This window comes from Impatiens glandulifera, chromosome 8 (genome assembly GCF_907164915.1).
Source record: "Impatiens glandulifera chromosome 8, dImpGla2.1, whole genome shotgun sequence".
Lineage (NCBI taxonomy): Eukaryota > Viridiplantae > Streptophyta > Magnoliopsida > Ericales > Balsaminaceae > Impatiens > Impatiens glandulifera.
In genome coordinates, this window is record NC_061869.1 from 4,455,080 (window position 1) to 4,479,310 (window position 24,231).

A 24,231-nucleotide genomic window follows, 5' to 3' on the forward strand; every position below is an offset into this window, starting at 1 on the left:
TTAACTATACAAATTCAGATTTTAAAAAATTTAATAGAATTTAATACATTACATTCTAGATTTTTTTATTAAAATAATCAACTTTATAGTAGTTTCCTTCTAATACTTTTTCAGACCTCATTTTTTTCAATTATATTGTGTTTTGTTCGATTTGATATTCTATTTAGTCGGATAAATTTTTTGCCTTTAATTTTATAGTTCGAATAATATTCACCATCATTGATAAATCGTTTATTGCTCATAACATTCAATTATGTTGGTAATGATTTATTGAGTCTGTGTCGGTTAAAAAGATGGATATGAAATAATTGGATTTGAAATTATTTTTTATATTTTTCAATAAAAAATTTACTCGATTTGATCTTTTATATGGAGAATCAATTACAGATATCATGTAAACATAATTTTTTTCGACGTTGTTTGTCTACCCGCTTAGGATAATTTGTATAATTTGTTTATCAACCCACTTAGGATAATTTATATAATTTGTTTATTAACCTGCTTAGGATAATTTATATAAGAGTACTCTTTATATAATTTGTTTATCAACCCGCTTAGGATAATTTTATCTTCTGATATTATTCATTGGTTGTTCGGTTTGTTTTACTTCTATACAAATCAATAACTCATTTTGTTTTTGGAAACCCTTTAACAAATTAAATGATTATTGTATTTTTTTTTAATTATAAGTTTTTTTAAATGTTTGGTATTTAGATCATTTTTTTATTTTATAAATATTATTTTATATTATTTATTAATTAATTTATCGTATCCAATTTTTATTTGAATTTAATTAGAATTAATTTTATAAAAAAAATATATTAAAATCATTAAATATAATATAAATATAACACAAAAGGAAGAAAATTTACATAAGGTAGGCAGGCTCAAACATTTACAATAAATACAAATAGCACTCACATACAACTTCAAAACCAAACTCTACATGACCTAATTCTGAAACTTTTTACACTCAGAAAAAGGCAAATAAAAACTTATGCCTTTCTACAATAATAATATCATTATAATGTTTACAAACATTACATAAAAAATTATGGCAAAAATCATCAATCTGTTAGTTAGTCTTTGGACGGAGTTCTATCGTCTGGCCCGACAAGCATTATCTGTAATACGATTTTCAATCTGTAAGATTACAAGGAAGAATGAAAATGAAAAACGCAAGATGGGAACAATTAGGAGACTCACATTACAGTCGAATGCAAACCTTCTAGCCAGCATAACCGCTGCATTTCTTTCCCTCTCCGATTCAAATGCTAAAACAAACGAAAGACTAGAATTTGCTTGCCAAAACAGTGCCTGAGCCGCAGCATTGCCACCCCCTCTAACCCCGCATAGCTAAAAGCATTAAGAAAATTACATCATCAACGTTTTCTTGTCCAAACTCATCTCGAGGAATTGTTTCCAAATGGGGCAGTTAATGAAATGTCTTATTTCTTCTATCCCAATTACTATTTAGAGCTCGAACATGGGTCGTTTTAGTTATATGTGGTTTGATGTTTGAATTGTGTCATTTGAGATTCGAAATTTTAACATTAAATGAACTGCTTGTGAAAGAAGAAATGAAAATTTATTAATGTTTCATTTTTCCAAATTAATCAAATATATCCTTGTTTGTTTCAGATATATTTATTTCATGTACTGTAACATGTAACTCTCTATTTCAACCTATCTAAATATGCAAAAATAAATGACATACCATAGAAGAAAAGAACATGAAGAAACGCTACAATACCTGCATCGACGCAGAGTAAAATTCCTTAGCAACGATATTCTTGCCTCTACATAACTTCATCCTCATCTTCCCCACGTGCAAAACGTGTAAACTCTGAGTGAGATATTCCATGCCGTTCATCTGTATAACCACGACCTGCAAAGCCAGATCAAATTAAGCAACAATTTGTTTTGAAAATCAGCAAAACTCTACTCAATTATTAATCAACAATTTGTTCACATTAATAAACGCAAAATAGAATAAAAAATCGAGTAACATACGTTGAACTCTGTATCCTGTCTTCTCACCAATGCTTCCACGTAGCTCCCCAACCCCGGAGCTATTCAAGATAAATTTTAGCACCCAGAAATGTAACATTAGTGTAAAACATACAGTAAAATAAAGAAAACCTGGATCAATGGAACCAATGGTTTTCATTGTGATTAAACGCTCATTCAAAACAACTTCAACTTGCAGTATTCGACCAACATCGAGAGGCTCAAGTGCGTACGAAACCTTCATAGCTCCTGAAATCAACATAAAAACAATGACCATTAATTGAACTTTCCAAAACCATCATTTTCTTTTTATATAAAAGAAGCTGCATACCTGAAATAAGTTCTTTTTTACTAGCATCATCAACTGCTAACCGAAACCACTGGATTGAACAGCCTGAAAGCGATGGCGCCTTATCCGAACAAGGTCTGATGGTTAAATATGAACCTAGACACTCGCTACCATCTAGCTCATAAAACTCTCTTATGTCTTCCTCGCCTATTTTCATCAGTAAAAGCTGAAAATCGAAAGAAAAAAAACACATTACATACAATTTTAAGAATATATTTAACATTTTAACTTGCGGGTTCAGGAAAGAACCTCTTTCTGAAGGCGTAGAGATTGTTTAGATTTCTCTAAAAGCTGAATTCTTAACCCTTTAAGCTCATGCTCCATGTCCATAACCTATAAATGAAAGCTTAATTCTTCATGTTAACAAGATGAACATATGAATCAATGTTGTTGTATACCTTGCTCGGTTGATGCAGCATTTTAATACGTCTAGCCTCTTGAACTTCCTTCATTATTTCCTCCATATTCTTTAAGAAAAACACGATAATTCCAACAAAATTAAGACAAGTCCTATCTTTTATGTCTAGTTGTTTTTCGATTCTACCTGGTTGATGGAAGAGTGCGAAATTTGTTCTTGCTCATGAAGAGCTTCTTCAACTCTCTGAACTGCAGCTCTTGCATTTTGAATCTCAGTAAGAGCATTAGCTTTCTCTTCATCCACAAGTTTCTTCGCATCTTCTGTGGCCTGCAAGAATCAATAACATGTCTTATCTTCAATATAGAACTTGGGCAGCTCATAACCGCCTTTTCTTTTCTTTTGTTTTACCGTTTTAAAGAAATCTCCAAGCTTCTTCACTTCTTCCTTTTCTCGAATCAACTCTGATTCCCGCTCGGTTAACTGAGCAGCTAATGCCTCAACCTGAATGCAGAAAATAGAGAGAATCAACAACAACAGTCAAGAATTCATAATTCAGAAGATGGAAGAGAAGAAAACAAACCATGGAAATAGCTTCTTTTACATCGTCCTTGTTTTTACCAGCTACACGACCTTTTAAAGATTCCAATGCATCTCTAAGCTTTTTCAGAATCACAGATTTCTCAAGCAAAACTGCCTCCCTCAATCTAGCCTGAGAGTTTTCATCAAAACAAACAAATTATTACAATGTTTCTGTCATTCTGTGTAGTTTGCTTCATAAAATTGACAAACCTCATCAGACAACTTAGATGAAGCAATCAACCCTTTCTCAAATTTACTTGCGAGGTCGCGAACTGAAAGACGTTTCTGCTGTTCAAACAACTGTACAGCCTCTCTTGCAATAGCTTCCTTTGTTCTAAACACCTTTTGATCCTCTTTAACCTCAACAATCTGGTTATTAGGTCCAATTTTATAGTTTGGGAAATGAGTTGAAGTGAATTTAACATCAACAGAGACTGAAGGAACATCTTCCTTTTTCATCCGATCATCAAAATCAGGGTCTACCTTCGTCATTGACGGCTGATAACAGAAAACCCAGTTGAATTCAAGAGCTAAAATTGAAAACCCTTGTCACATATCATGATATGAACAATAGACAAAAGAGGGAAAGATGAACTCACGGATTATATGTTCAGATAAGAACAACTTTGAACTGCGAGGGTGGATTCTTGGATCAGATGGTGGAGACGAAATCTGATGTTCTTCGAAGATAAAGACAAATGTAGATGAAGAAAGTGGACTTTAAATTACTGAATATAAAGAGAGAAAGTGGGCGGAAGATGAATTTGATAATGGTTTTCTGGGTCCGGAAATTTGCTTTACAAAAGCAATGGGAGAATAAAAGCCGTCTTCCTTCTTCCTTGAGTACTTACTGGGTCTAAATCTAAATTCTAAACTATAACGTGAGCAGTGTAAAGCAGCAGTCTTTCTTTGATTTGGTCCTGCAGAGTTTTCTTCGGATCCTTATCGTCTTCCGCATTTGAAGTGGTAAGAACAAAAACAAAGCCAGATGGATTATTTGAAATAGTTCTAACTTATCTATTCTTTTAGTTTTAAAATTATACCATTTTAAAAACTATTTTTATTTTTATTTTAATATTTTGTTTGAGTATACGTTTAGATAAGAATGTTTTAATTAGGTATATATTATCATATTTAATAATATTAGTTTATTCAAATTCAATTTCACACAAATTTTAGTGTTTTTAAATTTACGAATTAACAGTTTTTCTGATCGATTTAGTGACAGTTAAACCGATATTTTAATTATTATTTTTTTTATATTTTTATTTAAGAAATGAATATAATTTCACGTACCCAATCACAATGACGGATCCAAAAATTCGATTTGAGATATGCTTAAAAAATAACGATAAAATTATGGATAAAATGAGAACGGATAAATGTAAGTTTGTACTTATTTTTTAATTTAGATAGAGAATGATGTATTAAATTAAAAAAATTATGGGTGAGGTAACATTTATATCATAAAAAAATATTAGATTAAAAATTAACAAATATGTATAATCTAATTACAAAAATTGATATATAAATATTTCTTAATAATTAAATTCTTCAACTAAACCAAACAAGAACCTTATAAGTTAGACAAATAAAAATAAAAATATTTATGTTAAAACTATTTGTATAAAGTTTTATGTTAAACCTATTATTATATAGCTAATTTAGGAGGTTAAATATGAGTTTAGTAAAATAGATAAGATTATTACTCAAAAGATATAAATTGTAAAGTTTTTTTTGGGTCAAAGAATGTAGTTGAGATATTATTTAATATATAGTTTCATTTATTTATTTATTTCTGCTAACAGTATGAATTGTTTATTTGTCTGATGAACACATACTATTATTATATATTATCAAAGCTGTTGGAGTTTTATTTGATTTTGTGGTCGGCACTAATGTTTCCCATCCTGTTTGATATAATATATATTAACATGTTGTTTATTATTATTAAAAATCAAAAGGTCTATTTGAAAATTTATTTATTTTTATATTGATATGGATCTATATCATATTGCCCTTTCTACTGAGATAATTATATATATATATATATATATATATATATATATATATATATATATATATATTCAGTTGTTTAAAATATAATTTTATGTTGAAATGAAGATTAAAGATTAGAGAAATATATATCATTTTTAAAAAAAAAAAAGAACTATATATAATTAAGATAAATATATATGCATTCTATAATTATAACCAAATTAATACACTTTTTTTTAATTTGAACAATGATAAATAGGTTATTTTAACGATTCTATCGTAATTAAACCACCGAATTGTTGAATTCGATTTTAACAATTTTATAAGTCGGTCATTCATTTTGGTCGACTCAATTCGATTTAAACCGATTCAGACATTTGGGTGGTCTGTTTTACTTTTTACATTGTAATATGGTACCGAGGAAGGTAAGCTACTATATAATGATGAGACATGACATAGGGAGTGTCTTAATAATTGGGGTAATTTTTGGATAGTTTGGTAACCGATGGGACGGGTATGTACGGTTACCATCCTTAATCTAGAGGGACATTATTAATGTTTTCATGATTCATGCCATTATGTATTTATATATTATTTAATTTAAGTTGAAAATGAATTAAACTCTAGGTAAGTTAAAAAAAATAAAATTAAAAGGTTAAAAAAAAAATTATAGATAAAACGAGTATATAAATGTGAATTTTATATATGTTTTTTTAATTAAATAATTAATTAAATTTAATTATGAATAATATCACATTTTTAATGTAAAAAATAATTCTAAAACACAATTCGACCATGACATAGATCATCCCTAACACACAACTGATTCATAAAATAGATTAGAGTTGGGAGGATGTGATTAAATGCTCCTATAATTTTTCAAAAAGGTGGAATATTCTAGTTTCTAAATAAATAAAATTAAAATGACTAGCGGGCTAGGCTAGTGTTGGTATTTGTAATTCAAAGTCTTAAAAGACTCATCCATAAATAAATATATGTTTTATTTACTGAACCTAAAAAAAAAAAAAAAACTTTTGTTGGATTATTTTGAATTTAAAGAACAATTGATTGAAAATAGTATTAAGAAATATATATATATATTTAGTTTTAAATTTTTAAATATGTTTTATTTACATTTGTTAGTTGATGGTATATCTTATCCCTTAATATTTGCCTCTTTTGTACAACTATGGAAAAAACATCTCCATTATTGATTTTGTTTATAAGTTGTAAGTATTTTATTTAACAAGAATGATACAAACAATAATGATAGAAGCTATGAGTTATTAATTAGGACAATGAGATTGGGAATGCTTTATTATTCCGTCTATATCTTGGAAAATTTTTTTACTATCATCTTTGCTCTGTTTTGATTTAGAAATTTTTTATGGGCACCCCTATATTATATTATTATTATTTTTAAATAATAAAATTATATTAACAAATTTTTAATATAATATATATTATAATTTATATTATTATAAAGAAATAAACTTAAAAATCTTATAAAATATAAATAATAAATAAATATATTGGTTATTGATTTTATATATTTAATTGTATTTATAGTATTCGGGACAAAATCGGGTGAGATCGGGGTAGTGACTCATATATCATCTAAGTCTGCAAATGAGTCAAGCTGCTTGTGAGTCGCTCGGTCAAAACTCGACTTGAGTTTGACTTTGACCAAGTTTGAGTCGAACTCGATCTCATATAATACTTGTTCGATGATTTGTCGAGTTTTTTCCGAACTTGAAAATAAATAATACATATTTTTATTTATTTTAATATTAAAATTTAAAATAAACATTTTTTATTACAAATATTTGAAAATTTAATTTTAGTTCAAATTTTTCGAGTCGAGTTGAGTTTGTAGATAAGTTTGAGTCAAATTAATAAATATTTAATCGAGCTCGAGCTACCCCTACCTCGACCTCGACCTCGAGCTCGACCTCGACCTCGACCTCGACCTGTTTACCGCCTTAATATAATTCGGTTAGAAAAATTCCTTTTGACAGGTCAATTTAGATCAAAACGTGGACAAATTGTCATATTACTAATCAACAATAAATGATTAGAATGATTTATAAGAAACTAAATGTTATAAGTTAACTTTTGTTTATTTTCACTTTGATTTATGTTTAGACATAATTCATTTGTTATTTATATTATTATTATTTTTAATTTAAATAAAGTTAGTACCGCATATAACATCATAGTTTATTATATAAGACGTGATTATTGTAAAATATTTTTTCATCTTTAGTGATTTGATAATAAGACAGTAAATGTAAAATACTTAAGTTTTAAAATAGTCTAAAAATAATAAATGAAAAAAATAACTATATCATAAACTTCAATTCTTTTGCAAAAAAAAAAAAACTGCTACTTTCATCACCAGTGGTCCAACTTGTTGTCTAGGGTTTCCAGATTCCATCAATCTCCACAACCAGTGGTGATAATGGCGGAAGTAATTAACTTGCCGGCCGATTCTCTAGAAGCCCGTAACGACACCGCCGACAATAACAAGAAGTCTTCCGATGTTCCCGAATCTTCACTCGCTTCTCCACTGAAGCGAAGGGCTGATAGAGACATCAGAGGAAGACGAGACGATAGGGAACTCGACCGTGCTCCTGTTCGACATGGACCCGGTGACTATCATGACCGGAATCGATCTTCTCCACCTCCACCTGACAAAGATTACAAGCGTCGTCCCAGTCCAAGCCCTCCGGTTCCGTTTCGCGATCGTCGTCACTCTCCTCCTCGACGTTCACCACCGTTTCCACCATTCAAGAGGTCAAGGAGAGATGATGCTGGCTACGATCGACGTGGAAGTCCCCGTGGAGGTTATGGTCCTGGTGATAGGAGGTTAGCAGTTGCAAGTTATTCATTTGGAAACTTTTACTTTTTTTATATAGATTCAGATTAGAATCAATCAATAGATTTCTTAATATGTTTCTAACTAAGTTTAGTTTTGTAGATACTTAAATAGAAAAAAAAAGTAAGAAAGTGTTTCATGAGTTGCTATGATTTATTTAGATCTGAACAAAAGTGAATCATGCTTTTGGATCTTCAATAGTGAGTGCAGCTGAATTTTGTATGTTGAGATTAGCTGTTGATGCTTTCAGCTTAAGTACATGTATTTTGAATGCATAATTTTGTTTAGTTTTGTGAAAAGAGATATTCTCATTTCTAGTCTTAGTTGGTATATAGAAATAATCATGTTGGTTTGCGTGCTCCGCAATTTACATGATCTGTTCAATTTTATTGTAGGTTTGGATATGATCATTCATATGATCGAGAGATGGGTGGAAGGCTTGGTTATAGTGACGAAAGACATGGGAGATTTGGACGTCCATCTGGTGAGTATTAAACATGTCTGGCTTGAAGCCACAAAATTCTTTTACTACCTTGAGTCTTTTGTTGCTAAATTCTTTTGATGTACTTGCTGCACTTATACAGTAAGGTCCTCAGAAATGAACAATATATTGCCTTTAAAATAAACAACATCCTCAAGCTATTATCCAGGCATGATTAAGTACTTGAGTTAATAGAATCTTTTGTTCATTGAAGAACCGTATTTTTAATTATTCTATGAATACTTGTATATGGAATCTTTTAGCTTTTACAAAAGTGCATGGTGTCTTTTATAATGAAAAAATGGGATTCTACTATAACTAGTAAGCTATCATCCAAAGTGGATAACAAGACCCAAACCGCTCACTCTCCAAATGAATAATTAATTAAGTATGTTGTTTTCCTTCTTTCAATATCTAACTGCTAGTCTCCTTCAATTGCCTTAAGAGCTGAAACTGGGTCACATTGTATATACCACATTCATAACTTATGTTGTCTGTTTCTTTAGGCTGAAATCTTGTTTCTGTGAATAACCTGTTTTCTACGTCTTTCTTTCCAGACTGGGAACTAGGTCGCGGTTATGGCGATGGTTCTAACACAGGGACTAATCAGAGGTAAGTCATGGAAAATCTCATGGCTTTGAGGATTGTTAAACTGTTCAATACACATGTTCAGTTCAGAATATAGTAACACACCTAGCATTCCCCCCACCCACCCCTAAAAAAAATAAAAAAATAAAAAAATAAATACCATATTATGTTATAGTTAAAACCAGACCTAGAAAGAGATGAGAAGGCAGATTGATTGAGATGAGAAAAGATTGATAGAGATGATAATACCGTGTTTCTTCATAATATTCAGCATAACCTATACAACCTAAACCTTAAATACTAAGTAAACCCTAGCAGCAGCCTCAACCGACTCTTTCGAGTACACACAAAAGAAAATCATTCTACTTCCTTCAATACAAAAGAGCCACATTTCCTTGGATAGAAAAACCTAAAATACTATATAAGCCAGCTGAAGATGTTCCAGCCCTGTATAAAATAAACTGTGAGATATTACTTGATTTTTGCTGGATCAATCTGAATACTTAACCATAGTTGTCAGTAGCGAGCGTAGCGCTCGCTATTGCCAAGAGCGTAGAGAAGTGACGATGGAAGGATATAAAGCGCAATGGGCTACATGTTTTGTGAAAGTCATCGTTTTCATCGCTATAACTCATGAAAGCTATACCGCTGATAGCGACGCTCGTTCTATTTATAGAAATTTCATTCTCACTGTGTCTTTTCATCTTCTTTCCTTATTTAAATTTATATCTTTTCTTCTTTCTCTTACAATTTCCTCGTTCCACATTTTCTTTTTCTCTCTCGTCTTTTAGTTTTCCTCTTCCTCTTACAATTGTCGGTACCTAAATTTGTCTCCTAATTGGGAAAAGACCAATAGGAACATCTAGTACATTTGATCTTGTAGATAAAGAAGATGAATTTGATTTAGACGAAAAAAGTGAAGAAGAGATGATACTGAACATTATGCAATTTCAAATGAAGAAGATGATTTCGATCTTGATGAAGAAAATGATGACGACGAATTTTAGACTATGTTTTCCACTTTTCTAGTTTTATAATGGACGATATGTTTCGAATTTATATTTTTTTTTGTTATGCTTTTCATTTTTTTTTAAATTTATATTCTTTCTACGCTTTATTTTCAAATAGTCCTTGCTACGCTGTTCTCTTTACGCTATAGCCATGAACACATTTAACGCCACAGAGCGCTACACGCTATGGTATATTGCATTGTATGTATGCTTTACTAACTAAAGCCAGTTTTGTCGCAGAAGATTTTGTATTGTCTTGTTACCATCTTCTGGTAAAATAAAGGTTTTATTTTACAAAACAAAGAGTGCTTTCTTTCTACAGCTAATATCCCATGCACCCCAAACCAAAGGAAATAACTTTTGTATCAGGCTGTTTGTCATTGATTTTTACATGGAATATTTTCAGTTTCCCTCCTTTTGTTTTGGTGCTGTCCCTTTTCTACATTATACTATTGTCGCTTTTATTTTGTGAAATGAATATAGTGTTCGTCTTGCTTTCAGGGACGGATTAATGACATATAAGCAGTTCATTCAGGAGCTGGAAGATGACATTCTACCATCAGATGCAGAACATAGGTATAGAATCTCGTATAGCTATAGTTTCATTAAGAGCTGGGTGCTTATCCATTGTGCTCATATTGTCTAGTTATCTTTAGTTCTGCATATATGTGGATTGGTCATAACCCTCTCTGTTAACAGGTATCAGGAATACAAGTCAGAGTACATATTGACCATGAAACGAGCTTACTTTGAAACCCACAAAGACCAAGAGTGGTAGATTTCCGTTCTTAGACTTTCAACATGATTCATTGTAAATTGTAATCTTGTCATCCTGACTTTCTCCTTCTGTATTTAGGCTGAAAGATAAATACCACCCATCAAATTTGGTTGCTGTGATAGAAAGGTGAGTTTCATTGTGGTTGTGTCGAAGATTGATATCTTGTTTGCCTTCTGATGTTTTGGTTGGATCTCGTGTGTGGTTTCTGTTTCTACTTCTAGGCCTTGTTTCACGTCGGTTATTTGAGATTAATTTCAAATAACCCACTATCCAAACGACAATCTACTCATCACTCACATCTTTCAAATTATCAACCAAAATATTATTTTTTGTAGACGAAAGATATATTTTTTCATTATATATATATATTCATGGCCCTAATGTTTTTTACCCAAATAACCTGCATCAAAACAAGTTTATTTGGAAATAACCACTTGGTTGTTCAAATTCCCCTAGATCAAACAAGGTCCTGATATGATTTGCTAGCTTCCTGATTTACATTCATTGTCATTGTTTTCTAGGAGAAATGAGCTTGCAAGGAAGACCGCAAATGACCTTTTACTTGACTTGCAGAGCGGTACATTGCTTCTGTAAGATTCAATCTTAAGCATCTCAGTTCTATATTTATTATTTTTTTTTTTCATTATGCCATTTGTAATATTTATTACCCTTGTGATGCAGAGGCCCAGGTGTTAATAATTCATCTTCTGGGCATACTGGTGTACCAAACTCAGATGATGAAGTAGACGTTGGTGGAAAACGAAGACGGCAAGGTAGTGCCCCATCTAAAGAATCTGATGTAGTTTCAGGGGCACCTAAAGCTCATCCAGTTAGTTCTGATCCAAGACGCATCCAGATTGATATAGAACAAGCACAGGCACTTGTAAGGAAACTCGATTCCGAGAAAGTAATCGAGGAAAATATATTGGGAAGGGTTGATAACGGTAGATCAAACAGAGAGAAGTCTGCAAGTGGGCCTGTTATAATTGTTCGAGGATTAACATCTGTGAAGGGTCTTGAGGGAACTGAACTATTGGATACTCTTATTACTTATCTTTGGAGGGTACATGGTGTTGATTACTATGGATTGGTGGAGAGCTGTGAGCCTCCAAAGGGTTTCCGCCATGTGAGGCTTGATGGGAAAAGTTCAGATGATGCTATTAATGGGGCGGAATGGGAAAAGAAACTGGATACTTACTGGCAAAATAGATTGAAGGGACAGGATCCTCTAGAAATTAGAGCTGCTAAAGAGAAGCTAGAGGCAGTTGCTGTTGAAGCTTTAGACCCTCATGTTCGGAAAATTAGAGATGAGAAATATGGATGGAAGTATGGATGTGGAGCCAAGGGTTGCACAAAGCTCTTCCATGCTGCTGAGTTTGTTCACAAGCATTTAAAGCTAAAACACCCTGAACTTGCTACAGAGATGACAACAAAAGCTCGGGAAGAACTGTATTTCCAGAACTACATGAAGTAAAAAACTTATATTCCAATCAACTTTATTTCTATTTACATTATTATTTTTAAATCTTGTATGTGTTTTGACCGTGATTGTATTGTTGCAGTGATGCAGATGCACCTGGTGGAACTCCTGTAATGCAGGTATTTTTTGCTTATAATGATTACTCTAAACTAAAATGTTGATCATCATATAAAATCATAAGATTTTATAAAATAATTAAAGTTAGTTACAATTTTTCTTTTTATAATAAAACAACTTATAAGTAGGACTTTTAAAAATAAAATTCCCACCTTTGGTAGCTTAGTGGCGTCTAAGGGGCTTACTACCATTATTCTCATTGAAAGCACCAGATTAGGTATGAGGCCTTGTCAGTGGGTTGTTATGTTAACCCTCCTACATGGATTAGTTGAGGTGCGCAAAAATCTAGCCTGGACACCGTTGGTTAAAAAAAAGTAAAAAACTTGTAACTTTTCTTTTTTGAGAAAACAGCTAACCATTCTATTAAAATCTAAGAAAAGAGTTTACGACTTGAACTTGAAATGGAGTGCAAAATAGGCTTTGCCTCCAACACATAAAAAACTAAAGAAAAGTTCAACTATAATTCAAACAAAAGCTTGAGCACAACTTGAAAAAACAAACGACCTATACAAAAAATTATCTTCATGATTCTTCATTATCAATGCTTCACCCTTTGCCAAGGAACCATGTACTAGTAAGAGTCAGTTCACTATCGTTGACATCTCTCCAAACCACCTCCTCTTCGTATCTTCTAACTTATGAAAACTTAAATTATACAAGTAGAAGAATAGGCAAATAATTAATATTAAAATCAAGTAGGGCGATCTTCATAGCACTGTCACCAATTAACTAAGTTTAAAGGTTCAACAATTGGTTTACAAGTTTTGTCTTGACCAGAAGGAGAGGCAACAGAGACGTAAGCTAGGTCTAGATCAGCGATTAAAAGATGATAGGGGAAACAACAGGAGGGAGTGGGAGAATCGAGAAGATAGGTCAGATAATAAGGCTCAGTCAATGGATTTCCAATCAAAGAATAATAATGGTATAGTTGGAGACAGTCCGGATGAAATGGTGTTTGAGACATACGGTGCTCCATCTTTTCCTTCTGATATCCCTCCTCCTGTACTTATGCCAGTTCCTGGTGCCGGGTGAGTTTCCTCTTGTGGCAGTTAATAAACATCCTTTATTTTTCATTTATTATTTTCTCACCCTGAATTGTGGTATTGATTGATTGATCTCAGTCCTCTGGGTCCGTTTGTTCCTGCACCCCCTGGAGTTGCAATGCGGATGCTGAGAGATCAAGGAAGGCCTCCATTTGAAGGTGGTGGGAGGTCTGGACCGTCCCCAATGATTGCTTTACCACCATCATTTCATCAAGATCCTCGGCGTATACGCAGGCAAGTTATAGAGCATCGATTCTTAAATTCTTTTTTATTTTAGTCTTTATTTATTAGAGAATCCCAATAATTTATCTGTCTAGGAAATTGGAATTATAAATTTTCAAAATGAAATTGTAATATCGCGCAACCACATGTTGCAACTATAAATTAGTCGATTTCAAAAACAGAGTTGCATGCAGAAAAGCGTGAAAAGGGGATGTTATCTATCTATATATATATATATTAATGATGCAGACTGATTGTAATAGGAGGATAATTTGCTTATTTGATGTCTTTTGTGCAAAAATCCTAATGAGAATTTGTTGCTAACATGAGATTTGCAGCTACCAAGATCTTGACGCACCAGAGGATGAAGTTACGGTAATTGATTACAGGAGTTTGTAGGCGTATGTCGGATTTGCTGCTTTTTTCTTGATTGGGATTGAAGGACGGCTGTAAGTGTTATTTAAGGCACTGGAAATTCAAACAAGGCATATGCATTGTTTGTTGTACCATAATTATTTTCTTATATATTGTTGTTATTGTTGTTGATGTTGTGTTAAGGTTAAAACATGAAGTGAATTTAATGTTCCTATTTAATTCAATTCCAACTCATGAAGTTTCCTTAATAAGTTATTATGTAAAACTTCTTTATGTTGTATAACTAAAGCCTTTGATTTGATAAGCCTTGGATACTAGATGATGTTTTATACAACTCTTGCAGTTTCTTTTGTTGTTAAGCAAAACCGACCTCACTTGCCGTCTAAATCGAACCAACGGTTTTTTTGCCAAATTTATCTGTTGATGACGGTTGAATTTTAGAAAATATAAATAATTTAGTCACAGCTCACAGTTAATATTTCAATACTTTTTTAGTAATAAACTTTTAAACTAGTTATTTATTTTTTAAAGTTAATATACATATTGATTTTTAAATAAATTTTAAGTGGAATGATATTCTTTAAGATAATATTTGGCAAACTAGTGAAATCAATTGAATAAGTTAATCTAATCGGTCCAAACTAGGGCCACAAATGAGTTGAGTTTGCTCGAGTTTCAGTTGGTTCGTGCTCGACTCAATTTTGTTTATATTAACTCGAGTTCGAACGAGTTTTAAATTTGAACTATAACTTGAATCAAATATTTATCTAAAAGTTCGAACCCAACTCGAAATAGAATTAAAATTAAGTTTTCAAATTAAAAGATTAAAATGAAAAAAACTAAACTGAAAGTAGTAATTGTTCACAATTTTATTGATTTATTCTAGTTTTCAATCTTCAATCCTATTTTAGTTTTGTTCATTTTAGTTTGTTTCCTTCATTTTAGTAATATAAACTAGCGAGGTCTACCTGGCTGTGAAATGAAAAAACACATCATATGCCAATACACTTATCTAAACAAATTAATTAATAAAAAACTTTTAGTGCTGCTTTACTAAGCCGAACAACCTTGTTAGGAGCATCGGGTCGAACAACAATCTCGACAACCTTATAAATAGTTTCAGAAATGATTAATTCCTCAACAACCACAACTTGAGCATCCTGATCTCTAATATACTATCCTGTAAAGAAATTATTGAGTTCCATAACTATGTTCCAATTGGTGGGTCGTTCTTTAATCCACTATACTATGCCTTACAATTTCAGATTTCTTTATATATTTCTTAGCTTGAGAAATATGTAAGCTAAATTAAACACATAATTTATTGCAGTTCTTTTACTAATATAACTTATAAGAATCAATTTATTTATACAAAAGATTTTATTCTTTGCCTAATTGTCTTATTTAATACTAATTTGGATCTATAAACATATATATTCGTTACTTAAGAAACTAATGAAAGGTAGATGAGGACCGTAAAAAAGAAAATATCATTGTAGTAGCTTTGAGCTCAAACATATCAAAGTCAAGCTAGAGTCGAGTTTTGACCGAAATGCTAGACTCATTTTCAGCCCTAAATAAACTGAAATTAATAGTTTGAAATTTTATCGATGGCTTACATTTAATCAGTTATGATTCAATACAATAATGTCAATAGTCTCAATTCTAAGTGCTAAATCAATTATGAGCAAGCATATTAAATATTTATTTCATGAATAAACTGACATAGAAACTTGTACTTTATCAACTTGTAACATACTGGTTGGTTCTATTTACTTGGTCAATATATGACATACTAGTTTTGGTTCCTTATTTTTTTAAATGGCTCAACTTGCATCCTTTTGTTAATATTTGTATTGGCATCTATCATTTTTTATTATTAAAATTAATTTTATACTTATATGTACAAGTAATAAGTTATAACTAAAACCATTTAAAAGTAAATTCTTGACTAGATTAGACTAAGAAAAACAATTTTTGAATAAATGTAAACTCAAAATGGCAAATATGAACTTCTATCTTATGCCATAAATATGTATAGGGAATAAATAACTGCCCGACTTTCCAAACCAGTTCAGACAATACAATTTCTTGGCAGTCCCCTATGAAAAATAAAATTAATGAATGTTGAGAAGAAAAATACTAATAATGACCCGGAATTATTAATCATAGGCGGTTCGATTGATGTTGTTTATGTTGCAATAGTACTAGCCCTCGGAAGCTCTTTCTTTTGCTCAAGAAGTTTTGTTAATGCGTTATCGATTCTCACAAACACATCTTTCATAGGAAGACTTCCATCCACCTGCAAAAGTATATGAATATGGTGTGTATAAATCATCAATGAGATCAAGATTCTTGTCAATTTATTTACATGAAGATGACCTGAAAAAGATATACCTTTATTGTTATATCTTCATACATTGAGAGAACTGATTCCACATTCTGATTGTGTGTTTGTAATCTCAACTTTACCTGAATAATAGAGTATAAGAATTCGAATCAAATAAGATCAATTTTGGTTACATCAAGACATACCTTTGCTTCAGTATCATCGAATCGTTGAGTAAGCCTAGCAGCAATTTCATCACTCTCAGGAGGAGAATACTTCAAATGGTAAATCTTCCCAGTAACAGGATCTAACCTTCTTCCAATCACCCTCTCAACCAAAATATCCTCCGGGACCTGTCATGATTTTGATTAGCAACTCAAAAAACAATCGAAAATCTTGTTTTAGAGAAGAAAAACACTCACTTCAAGAACAATGAATAGATCAGGATGGAATCCATATGCCTGAAGTGCAGTTGCTTGAGACAAACTCCTCGGATATCCATCCAAAAGCCAACCATTTTGCTGGGAATCAGGTTGCGATAATCGGTCCTTCACCATCTACATTATCAAATCAAAAGATCAAAATTCCATCCAAGATAAGAATCAAGATATATTCATCATTCAACATCATACCCTGACAACTATTTCATCAGGGACTAACTGTCCTTTCTCCATATATTCCTTTGCCCTCTTTCCATTTTCACTACCAGATGCAATTTCTTCCCTTAGTAGATCTCCAGCAGCAGTATGCACTAAACCATACTGCACACATCAGGACTTCATCATTCAATTCATAACAGTTCCATTCTTCAGAAATTCTTCATAACAGAAACTTTCTATCCATTAATATAAATGACAGATCAAGTATATCACTTTCCCTTCTATAAAAGTATATAACTTTAACAATTATGAAGCAATCATAGAACAAATAACTCACTTTCTTAGTAATTAGTTCACATTGAGTTCCTTTTCCAGAAGCAGGAGCGCCAGATATCATCACCTTTAGCGGATCAAGCTTGTTAACAACATATGATGATGATGAAACAACCTGCTAAAAGAGGGAAACAACGAAATTTCAATCAGCATGAAAATTGTTCAAGTATGATATAGATTGAATCGGAAACTAGAACAATCAAATCTGAATTGGAAAATTTACTTACAACGACTGGCGATGCCCTTCTGCTGTTACGAAGACGATATGAAACGGTTTCCCTGGAGGAGATAGAAACGCCGGAGATCGCCAACTGAGAAGTGGAAGGAAGATAAACTCCGGCCGAGTTCGCCGGAGATTTTGGCTTCGCCGTCAGAGGAAGGTTAACTGAATAGCAAGCCATTAAGCGTTCTTTCTCTCTCTAAAGAAGAGAGATGGAGGCTAAAAACAGGTTTTAAGTTAAATTAAAGAAACATTAAATCAGCTATCAAATGTATGTGTTAAGATCAAATTGAACATTTAACTCTTACTAATATCAAATTAGGAATTTTCTTTTTATTTTAGTATATAATATTATTAATTAATATCTTTTTATTTTAGTATATAATATTATTAATTAGTATATAATATTATTAATTAAATATTATAGGTTATAATAAGTTAACTTTTTTCTCTTCGTATTATATATAATATAATAATTTTTTTTTTCTCTACACAGGTATATAATAATATATTAACTTTTTGACTATATATTATATAATAATTATATAACTATATTACAGTTTGTAACTGTTTTTTATTTGTTTTTATAGTTTCTACAGTTTGTAGCTGTTTTATTTATTTATTTTTATAGTTTTATGCAATTGCATAAGTTAAAAAAATAGGCAGAAAACATGAAAAAGAAGATTATTTTGAATATTATGTTGATTTAACTATTATTATATATTTATTTTGTATATATAATTAATTTTTGATAAATTTTATAATTATTAATTACTATACTTATTTTAATATTGTAGGGCACAAAATTTGAATGAGACTTTTTAACCCTTAGGCCGATCATGTTCGTAAGAAATTGATCACTCGATTAAATACTTATAAAATTATAAAAGTTGAAAAATAATAATATATTTTTATTAAATAAATTTAAAATTAGTAATATTGGAATATTAAAAATAATAAAAAAATAACAAGTTTATTATTACTAAAATCAGAATTGAATAAAATTTAAAAGTTGGAAAAAAACTAAAAATTAAATATAAAAAGTGATAAGTGATAAATAATATTTTATTATAAAAATTAAAATTAAAATTAATTAAAAATAAAATAAAAGTAAAAGGTGGATAATAAAAAAAATTAGGATAATGATGGACATTTGGAATATCACTATAAATTACCATGATAATAATAAAATATTATATTTTTAAATATTAATATAGTCCGATATCGAATTTGAATTTTGTATCATTTTCTTTAGAACTTATTCGATTGATTACTTTCTCCCAAATCTCCCCAAACTTCGACCTTATTTAAAACACTCTAACCCAACGATTGTAGATACTATAGAGACCCATTTTTCCCAACCAAAATAAAATTACTTCCCTCTCATTTCTAATTTTTAAGTCTAAAATATTAAATATATTTATCTTATTCTATAATTCTATTACTGATTTTATTTTGTTTCAGATTTCAGCATAGTTTTAAGACTTGGCCCGAATATCATCATGGTGAAGGGATTGAGTCACTAAGTTAGTTCAATCGGTGGGTCAACTGGTTTAATCAATGAGTTTCATATAATAATAAAGTAATATAAAAATAATAAAAATTCATCAAATTATTTATACAATAATAGTTAAAATAGAGATCAAAATTTAAAATATTAACACTTGAAGAATTTGGTATTGCATCTGTTGGTGTTTTTTCAGCAGAATTCATAATCAAACTACATATAAAAAGATAATTTAGAGACTTAATAAATTAGTAATCACTATATGAAATATAAACTTCAAAATAATATCAAACTAGTGCAACTATATGAAGTACGAACCTCAAAATAAGTTAAATTTTGACAAAAAAATGATGGCACTATCTTAAAAGTAGTTGAAATAAAAGAGACTTAACTGAATTATGTGAGGGACAAAGCTTTAAATCAAACTACAACTTTCAATTTTTGGATAACTATAGTTTAAGTTATGACTTATAATATCACCTTAAATCGTTTTTTAGTTTTGTAAGGTGGAATCAGTTGGTTCAGATAAGTGGTGAAGCTTGAGGTGAATAAAAGAGTTTGTCACACTCAGTGTCTAAAACAAGAAATTGGTAATTTACCCGCATTGAACTAGAAATAGGTAAATTCAATGGCAACCAAAAACGGGGAGAGGAGAACTGAAGAGTGATAAGTGAGAAAGATAATAAGTTTTTTTTTTTAAAAATACAGTATAAACTCGTTGGGTTAACTTGTGTTGTCGGATTTCCGGTCCAAATGACGGGTTGGTCGGATTGATTGCATTACTAATTTTTTTATCAACCCAGTCCGATTTGACGACGGATTTCATAACTATGATTTCAAGTGGTTTGGAAACTAATATTTATCTCAAATTTTATTCCATTGTACTTATTTTTCTAATTCTCAATAACATAGAAATTTCATTTTTTTTTTAATTCTCCTTCTTAATTTTTATATCTTAATTGGTATAATAGTAAACTTAATTATGTTTATAATTGATTTAATTTATATTTAGGAATCTTTTGAATTTATCATGTTAGGTTAATATCACTTAGTTTTTTTATTATTTATTATTATTGCACCTTAACTCTTCAATAAATGTTTTTTTTTTCATTATCAATTCATTATATTTCAATTTTTCAATTAAATATTCAATTAACGTAGTTAAGTTTATCTTCAAATTCAATATAGATGTAGTTTAAGAGTTGAACATTCAATTCTTTTAAACAATGAATAAGGTAGAGATAAAACTTCAAAATAAAATTGATGATAATTTTTGTTTTAAATAAGATTAACTAAAAATATAGATATACATTCATTTTGATATATATATAGGGACGGATCTAGGGGCTCGGGTAAAGCCACCCTTAAAAAAAAAAAAAAAAAAAAAAAAAAAAAAAAAAAAAAAAAAAAAAAAAAAAAAAAAAAAAAAAAAAAAAAAAAAAAAAAATTCCAGTTAAAATGTTCAACGCCCTAAATTTAAGAAAAAATCAATAGAATTCACTATTTTATTTATTTAATTATTAAAAAAAAGTAAAATTTACTTTTATTTACTCATTTTATCAAAAAAAAAAAATCCCATTATTTATTTAAATTCACCATAATTTTTTTTAAACCTACCCTACCACCAAATCTTTAGTATATATAATTTATTACATTAAATTAAGCCTTTTCTAACTTTAATTCATTCATGTAAATGTCCCTTCCCTAACTGGATCCATAAATATATAGTTTAACATGTAATTTACCCAAAATAGAATGTAATACTATTTGCATTCCTGTCTATAACACTACCAAAACAACAATTAAACTTATAATATTTATAATATTAACCCATTTACATAATTTCATATTAAAATAAATATATTACAAATCGAAATCATATATAAAATTTTAGTAGACTATTTATATTGTAATTTATTTTAGTTAAAATAGTTTTTTATATGGATAAAAGATCATCACTTTTGTCGACAAAATATAATAGGAGGAAGATGTAAGATCTTTCTTATTGTGATGATATCTCATTTCAATTTATGTAGTTCATATTAAATCTATTTTAAGCTTATTATTAATTTGAGGTAATCAATTATTTAATAAATGAAGCATATACATTTTGGTAAGTATATTATACATATTCAATAATAACATAATTTTAAATAAGACCAACAACTCTAACAATTTTAAGAGAAAGAAAACACAAATATACAACCAATAAACCACCACCATAAACCCTCCCAAGCTTCATTCCCGTCATAGGCAACACAACCAACGACCAAACCAAACTAACCGCCATGAAACCCATAGTCTCATAAACATCATAATCCATAGCCGTTGGAATCTGATATCTCAACGGATAAGTCTTCCAACAAGCAACAGAAAACGACAAACCCAAGCCAACTAAAGTATTAAAAATCGGCCCACAAAAACATCCAGTTATAGCTATTTGTGCCCCACTAACCCCATCATTCCTAGCCATTGTCAAATTTGCCACTATATCACCTAATGAATTACCCCAAGCAAGGACAGTCAACCCTAGAATTGAAGGGCTGATTCCTATTATAAGCCCTAATGAAAGTAATAGAGAAACAAGTTCTTCAGCTAATAGATAACTCCAAACTATACTCATCACAAACCCACTTACCAACCATGGGATTAACACACGTTTTTCCGGCGCCGGCGGTTTTGATCGGTTAGTCGTGAAGAAAGCCACCGATCCTGTCATAACTCCGGCCGCCGCCAAATATAACAGGGGAGTTGGATTTGGGTTTTCTTCATTTGGGATTATCCATATCAAACCTAAGAAAACAGGGGATAATCCAACTGAAATGACTGCAAATGGCTTCGACCAATTCTCTTCATTCACATTAGGAATCGTTAATCTTCTTGGTAAATCGATGGGTAACATTATAAATCGTGTTAGAATCATAACCCACTTTTTATTCTCGCCGCCGGTGGAGGATTTTTCATCGGAGACACTGTTCGCCGGCAATAGAAGTGGTGTCTCTAAATGGGTTGTTACCGGCAAGACCAATTTCTTCCTTCCACCGCCGCCGTCGCAGAATTCTGATGCGGAGACTAGAAACACATAGAGGGTATACATAAACAAGAAACCAACAGCAACGAACAAATTCAATTTCCCGACAAAAACAATGGTTGCTAAACAGGAAAGACAGAACATTAGAGACAAAACATCTCTTATGAAACCATTTCTGTTAATCGACACTTGATTCTTCCCAATAGAAATACAGATTATACCCACAACAGCGGTGGAGACAAAGAATGCTCCGCCGAGGATACTATTGATCCCGACTTCATTTGCGCCGGCGTCGTCCCCGATGAAGGAGACTATGCTGGCGAAAACATCGGGTGCGCCGTTTCCTAATGAGAGAAGTGTGACGCCTGCAACTGTTGGGGAGAGATTTAGGGTTTTTGATAAACCTTTAAGGGATGAACAGAAGTAAGTTGAAGCTGTATCACCTAATAGGTAGAAAAGTAATAAGAGCCAAAGGAAGAAGAGAATGTAGGATTGTAGATTTGTTTGATTTGAATTGCAATAAAAGAGTTGGAGATAGTTTATGTAGCCAGTTGATTGACATTCGAGAAAATTGGTTTTGATGTAAATGCATTTGGCTTGGTTTCCATTGAAGGTGTGAAGGTCTCTGCAAATTCCAAGATCAAGATCCATTTTTTAGTGTTTTGTTGTTGTTGATGATGATGATGGGTGTTTGAAATGTGTCAAAAATGGTGTCTTTTTGAAGTGGTCAAAAAAATGAGGCGTAAATGAGACACCTGGATAATGTGCATGGAAGAAGATGATCCGTTTTTGCAAAATCTTTTAGAGAGAGAAACAAGAGGTGGAAAATGAGGTGTTCTTGTACCTCCATGTCAGTGTCACATGTTTGTGTGCTAACCTTGTTTCATATTGGGTTTTAGTTTTTAGTTTTTTTTTTAAAGTAGTCTTTATATTAAACTTAATCATTATTTCATTCATTTAATTACTTTTTATTATCAATTAAAACATTAAAATTATTCTTAATCGGCGTATATGGTACCCTCGTTTATTTTGATGTTACTCATTCAGAAAGTGTCTATATCTCACTCATAAAATGACACATATACACAAAAATAAAGTATCATTTTTTCATTTGTTGATTTTTTTCTTTGTACCGGTAGCGCTACCTTAGTGGATACATGCATGGTAGCGCTACCTTAGTGGATACATGCATAGTGGATACATACAACGCATGTATGTATAGCATCGAACTAATCGCGGGCACACCAACAAAGACTTTAAATTAATTTTAAAAATAAAAATTAACAGCTTAAACACATGTTTGATCCATATATCATTACGTGTCAATATAGCTTTTAAGGAACTAAATTAAGTTATAAAAATAATATAAACCTTTTATATTTATTTATATAATACAAAATATAATTATTAAATTTAAAAATAATAATAATTTTAATCACACCAATCTTTAGGGCCACTTCTAATATTAATTCCAATTTTTTATTTTTATTTTAACTTATAAAACACTTCCTCATATCTATGAAATGAAGAATATTGACAAGGTTTGTTATTTTGATTTTCCTTTTTCTTTTTTTCTTTTTTATTATATTAGTTCCATGGTCACCTCCATCTTGTAGATTGTTTGATATTCCAATTATTATTTTTAGATTTGACCCAAAACCTATTTATTTTTTCATGGAAACACTTTATTTATTTGATATAAGACTTAAAATTTTTTCTCCAAATTTAAAAGTTCGTTTTCTTTCACTCATATAGTTTAATTTATTTACCAATTTAAATGCTGAATAAATTATTTAGTTCATATCAATAAATAATATAAATTATTAATTCTCCATTCAAAATTAAATTAACTATTTTTTTCATGGAGTTAATTTTGAAAAAAAATTAAACTATAGATTCTTAACAATTGTATTTTATGTTATTATTTTATTGTTTTTCTTAATTAA

General features: G+C 30.6%; 4 protein-coding genes across 8 annotated transcripts; 1 reads left to right on the forward strand and 3 right to left on the reverse strand.

Annotated features, from left to right (window-relative positions):
- Positions 1–848: 848 nt before the first annotated feature.
- Positions 849–4,240, reverse strand: LOC124911514 (stomatal closure-related actin-binding protein 1-like). Its single transcript, XM_047452014.1, has 13 exons — positions 3,896–4,240; positions 3,507–3,794; positions 3,298–3,426; positions 3,126–3,218; positions 2,904–3,044; positions 2,758–2,826; positions 2,609–2,692; positions 2,342–2,525; positions 2,143–2,259; positions 2,014–2,072; positions 1,754–1,888; positions 1,207–1,356; positions 849–1,124 (listed from the first exon to the last, which is right to left on the reverse strand). Exons 2-13 carry the CDS (start codon positions 3,786–3,788, stop codon positions 1,080–1,082), a joined length of 1,488 nt encoding a protein of 495 aa, XP_047307970.1. The 5' UTR covers positions 3,789–3,794; positions 3,896–4,240; the 3' UTR covers positions 849–1,079.
- A 3,432-nt stretch (positions 4,241–7,672) lies between these two features.
- LOC124911244 (serrate RNA effector molecule-like) lies at positions 7,673–14,546 on the forward strand. Of its 2 annotated transcripts, none has more exons than XM_047451699.1 (12): positions 7,673–8,162; positions 8,568–8,656; positions 9,211–9,265; positions 10,753–10,827; positions 10,951–11,025; positions 11,108–11,155; positions 11,551–11,619; positions 11,711–12,499; positions 12,592–12,628; positions 13,407–13,654; positions 13,748–13,903; positions 14,230–14,546. In XM_047451699.1, the coding sequence occupies exons 1-12, from the start codon at positions 7,756–7,758 to the stop codon at positions 14,288–14,290; spliced, it is 2,109 nt and encodes a 702-aa protein (XP_047307655.1). In that variant the 5' UTR covers positions 7,673–7,755; the 3' UTR covers positions 14,291–14,546. The 2 variants fall into 2 exon arrangements, with proteins under 2 accessions (XP_047307655.1, XP_047307654.1); XM_047451698.1 differs by having other exon boundaries at positions 7,674–8,162; positions 13,404–13,654.
- Positions 14,547–16,228: 1,682 nt separating this feature from the next.
- Positions 16,229–17,961, reverse strand: LOC124911972 (adenylate kinase, chloroplastic). 4 transcript variants are annotated; one of them, XM_047452517.1, is made up of 7 exons: positions 17,755–17,961; positions 17,532–17,642; positions 17,228–17,356; positions 17,018–17,152; positions 16,802–16,948; positions 16,664–16,738; positions 16,229–16,568 (listed from the first exon to the last, which is right to left on the reverse strand). In XM_047452517.1, exons 1-7 carry the CDS (start codon positions 17,926–17,928, stop codon positions 16,458–16,460), a joined length of 882 nt encoding a protein of 293 aa, XP_047308473.1. In that variant the 5' UTR covers positions 17,929–17,961; the 3' UTR covers positions 16,229–16,457. The 4 variants fall into 4 exon arrangements, with proteins under 4 accessions (XP_047308473.1, XP_047308472.1, XP_047308476.1 ...); XM_047452516.1 differs by having other exon boundaries at positions 17,532–17,645; XM_047452520.1 differs by lacking the exon at positions 17,228–17,356.
- Positions 17,962–21,403: 3,442 nt separating this feature from the next.
- LOC124912729 (cation/calcium exchanger 1-like) lies at positions 21,404–22,936 on the reverse strand. The gene has a single exon (XM_047453379.1). It carries the CDS (start codon positions 22,934–22,936, stop codon positions 21,404–21,406), a length of 1,533 nt encoding a protein of 510 aa, XP_047309335.1.
- Positions 22,937–24,231: the final 1,295 nt, after the last annotated feature.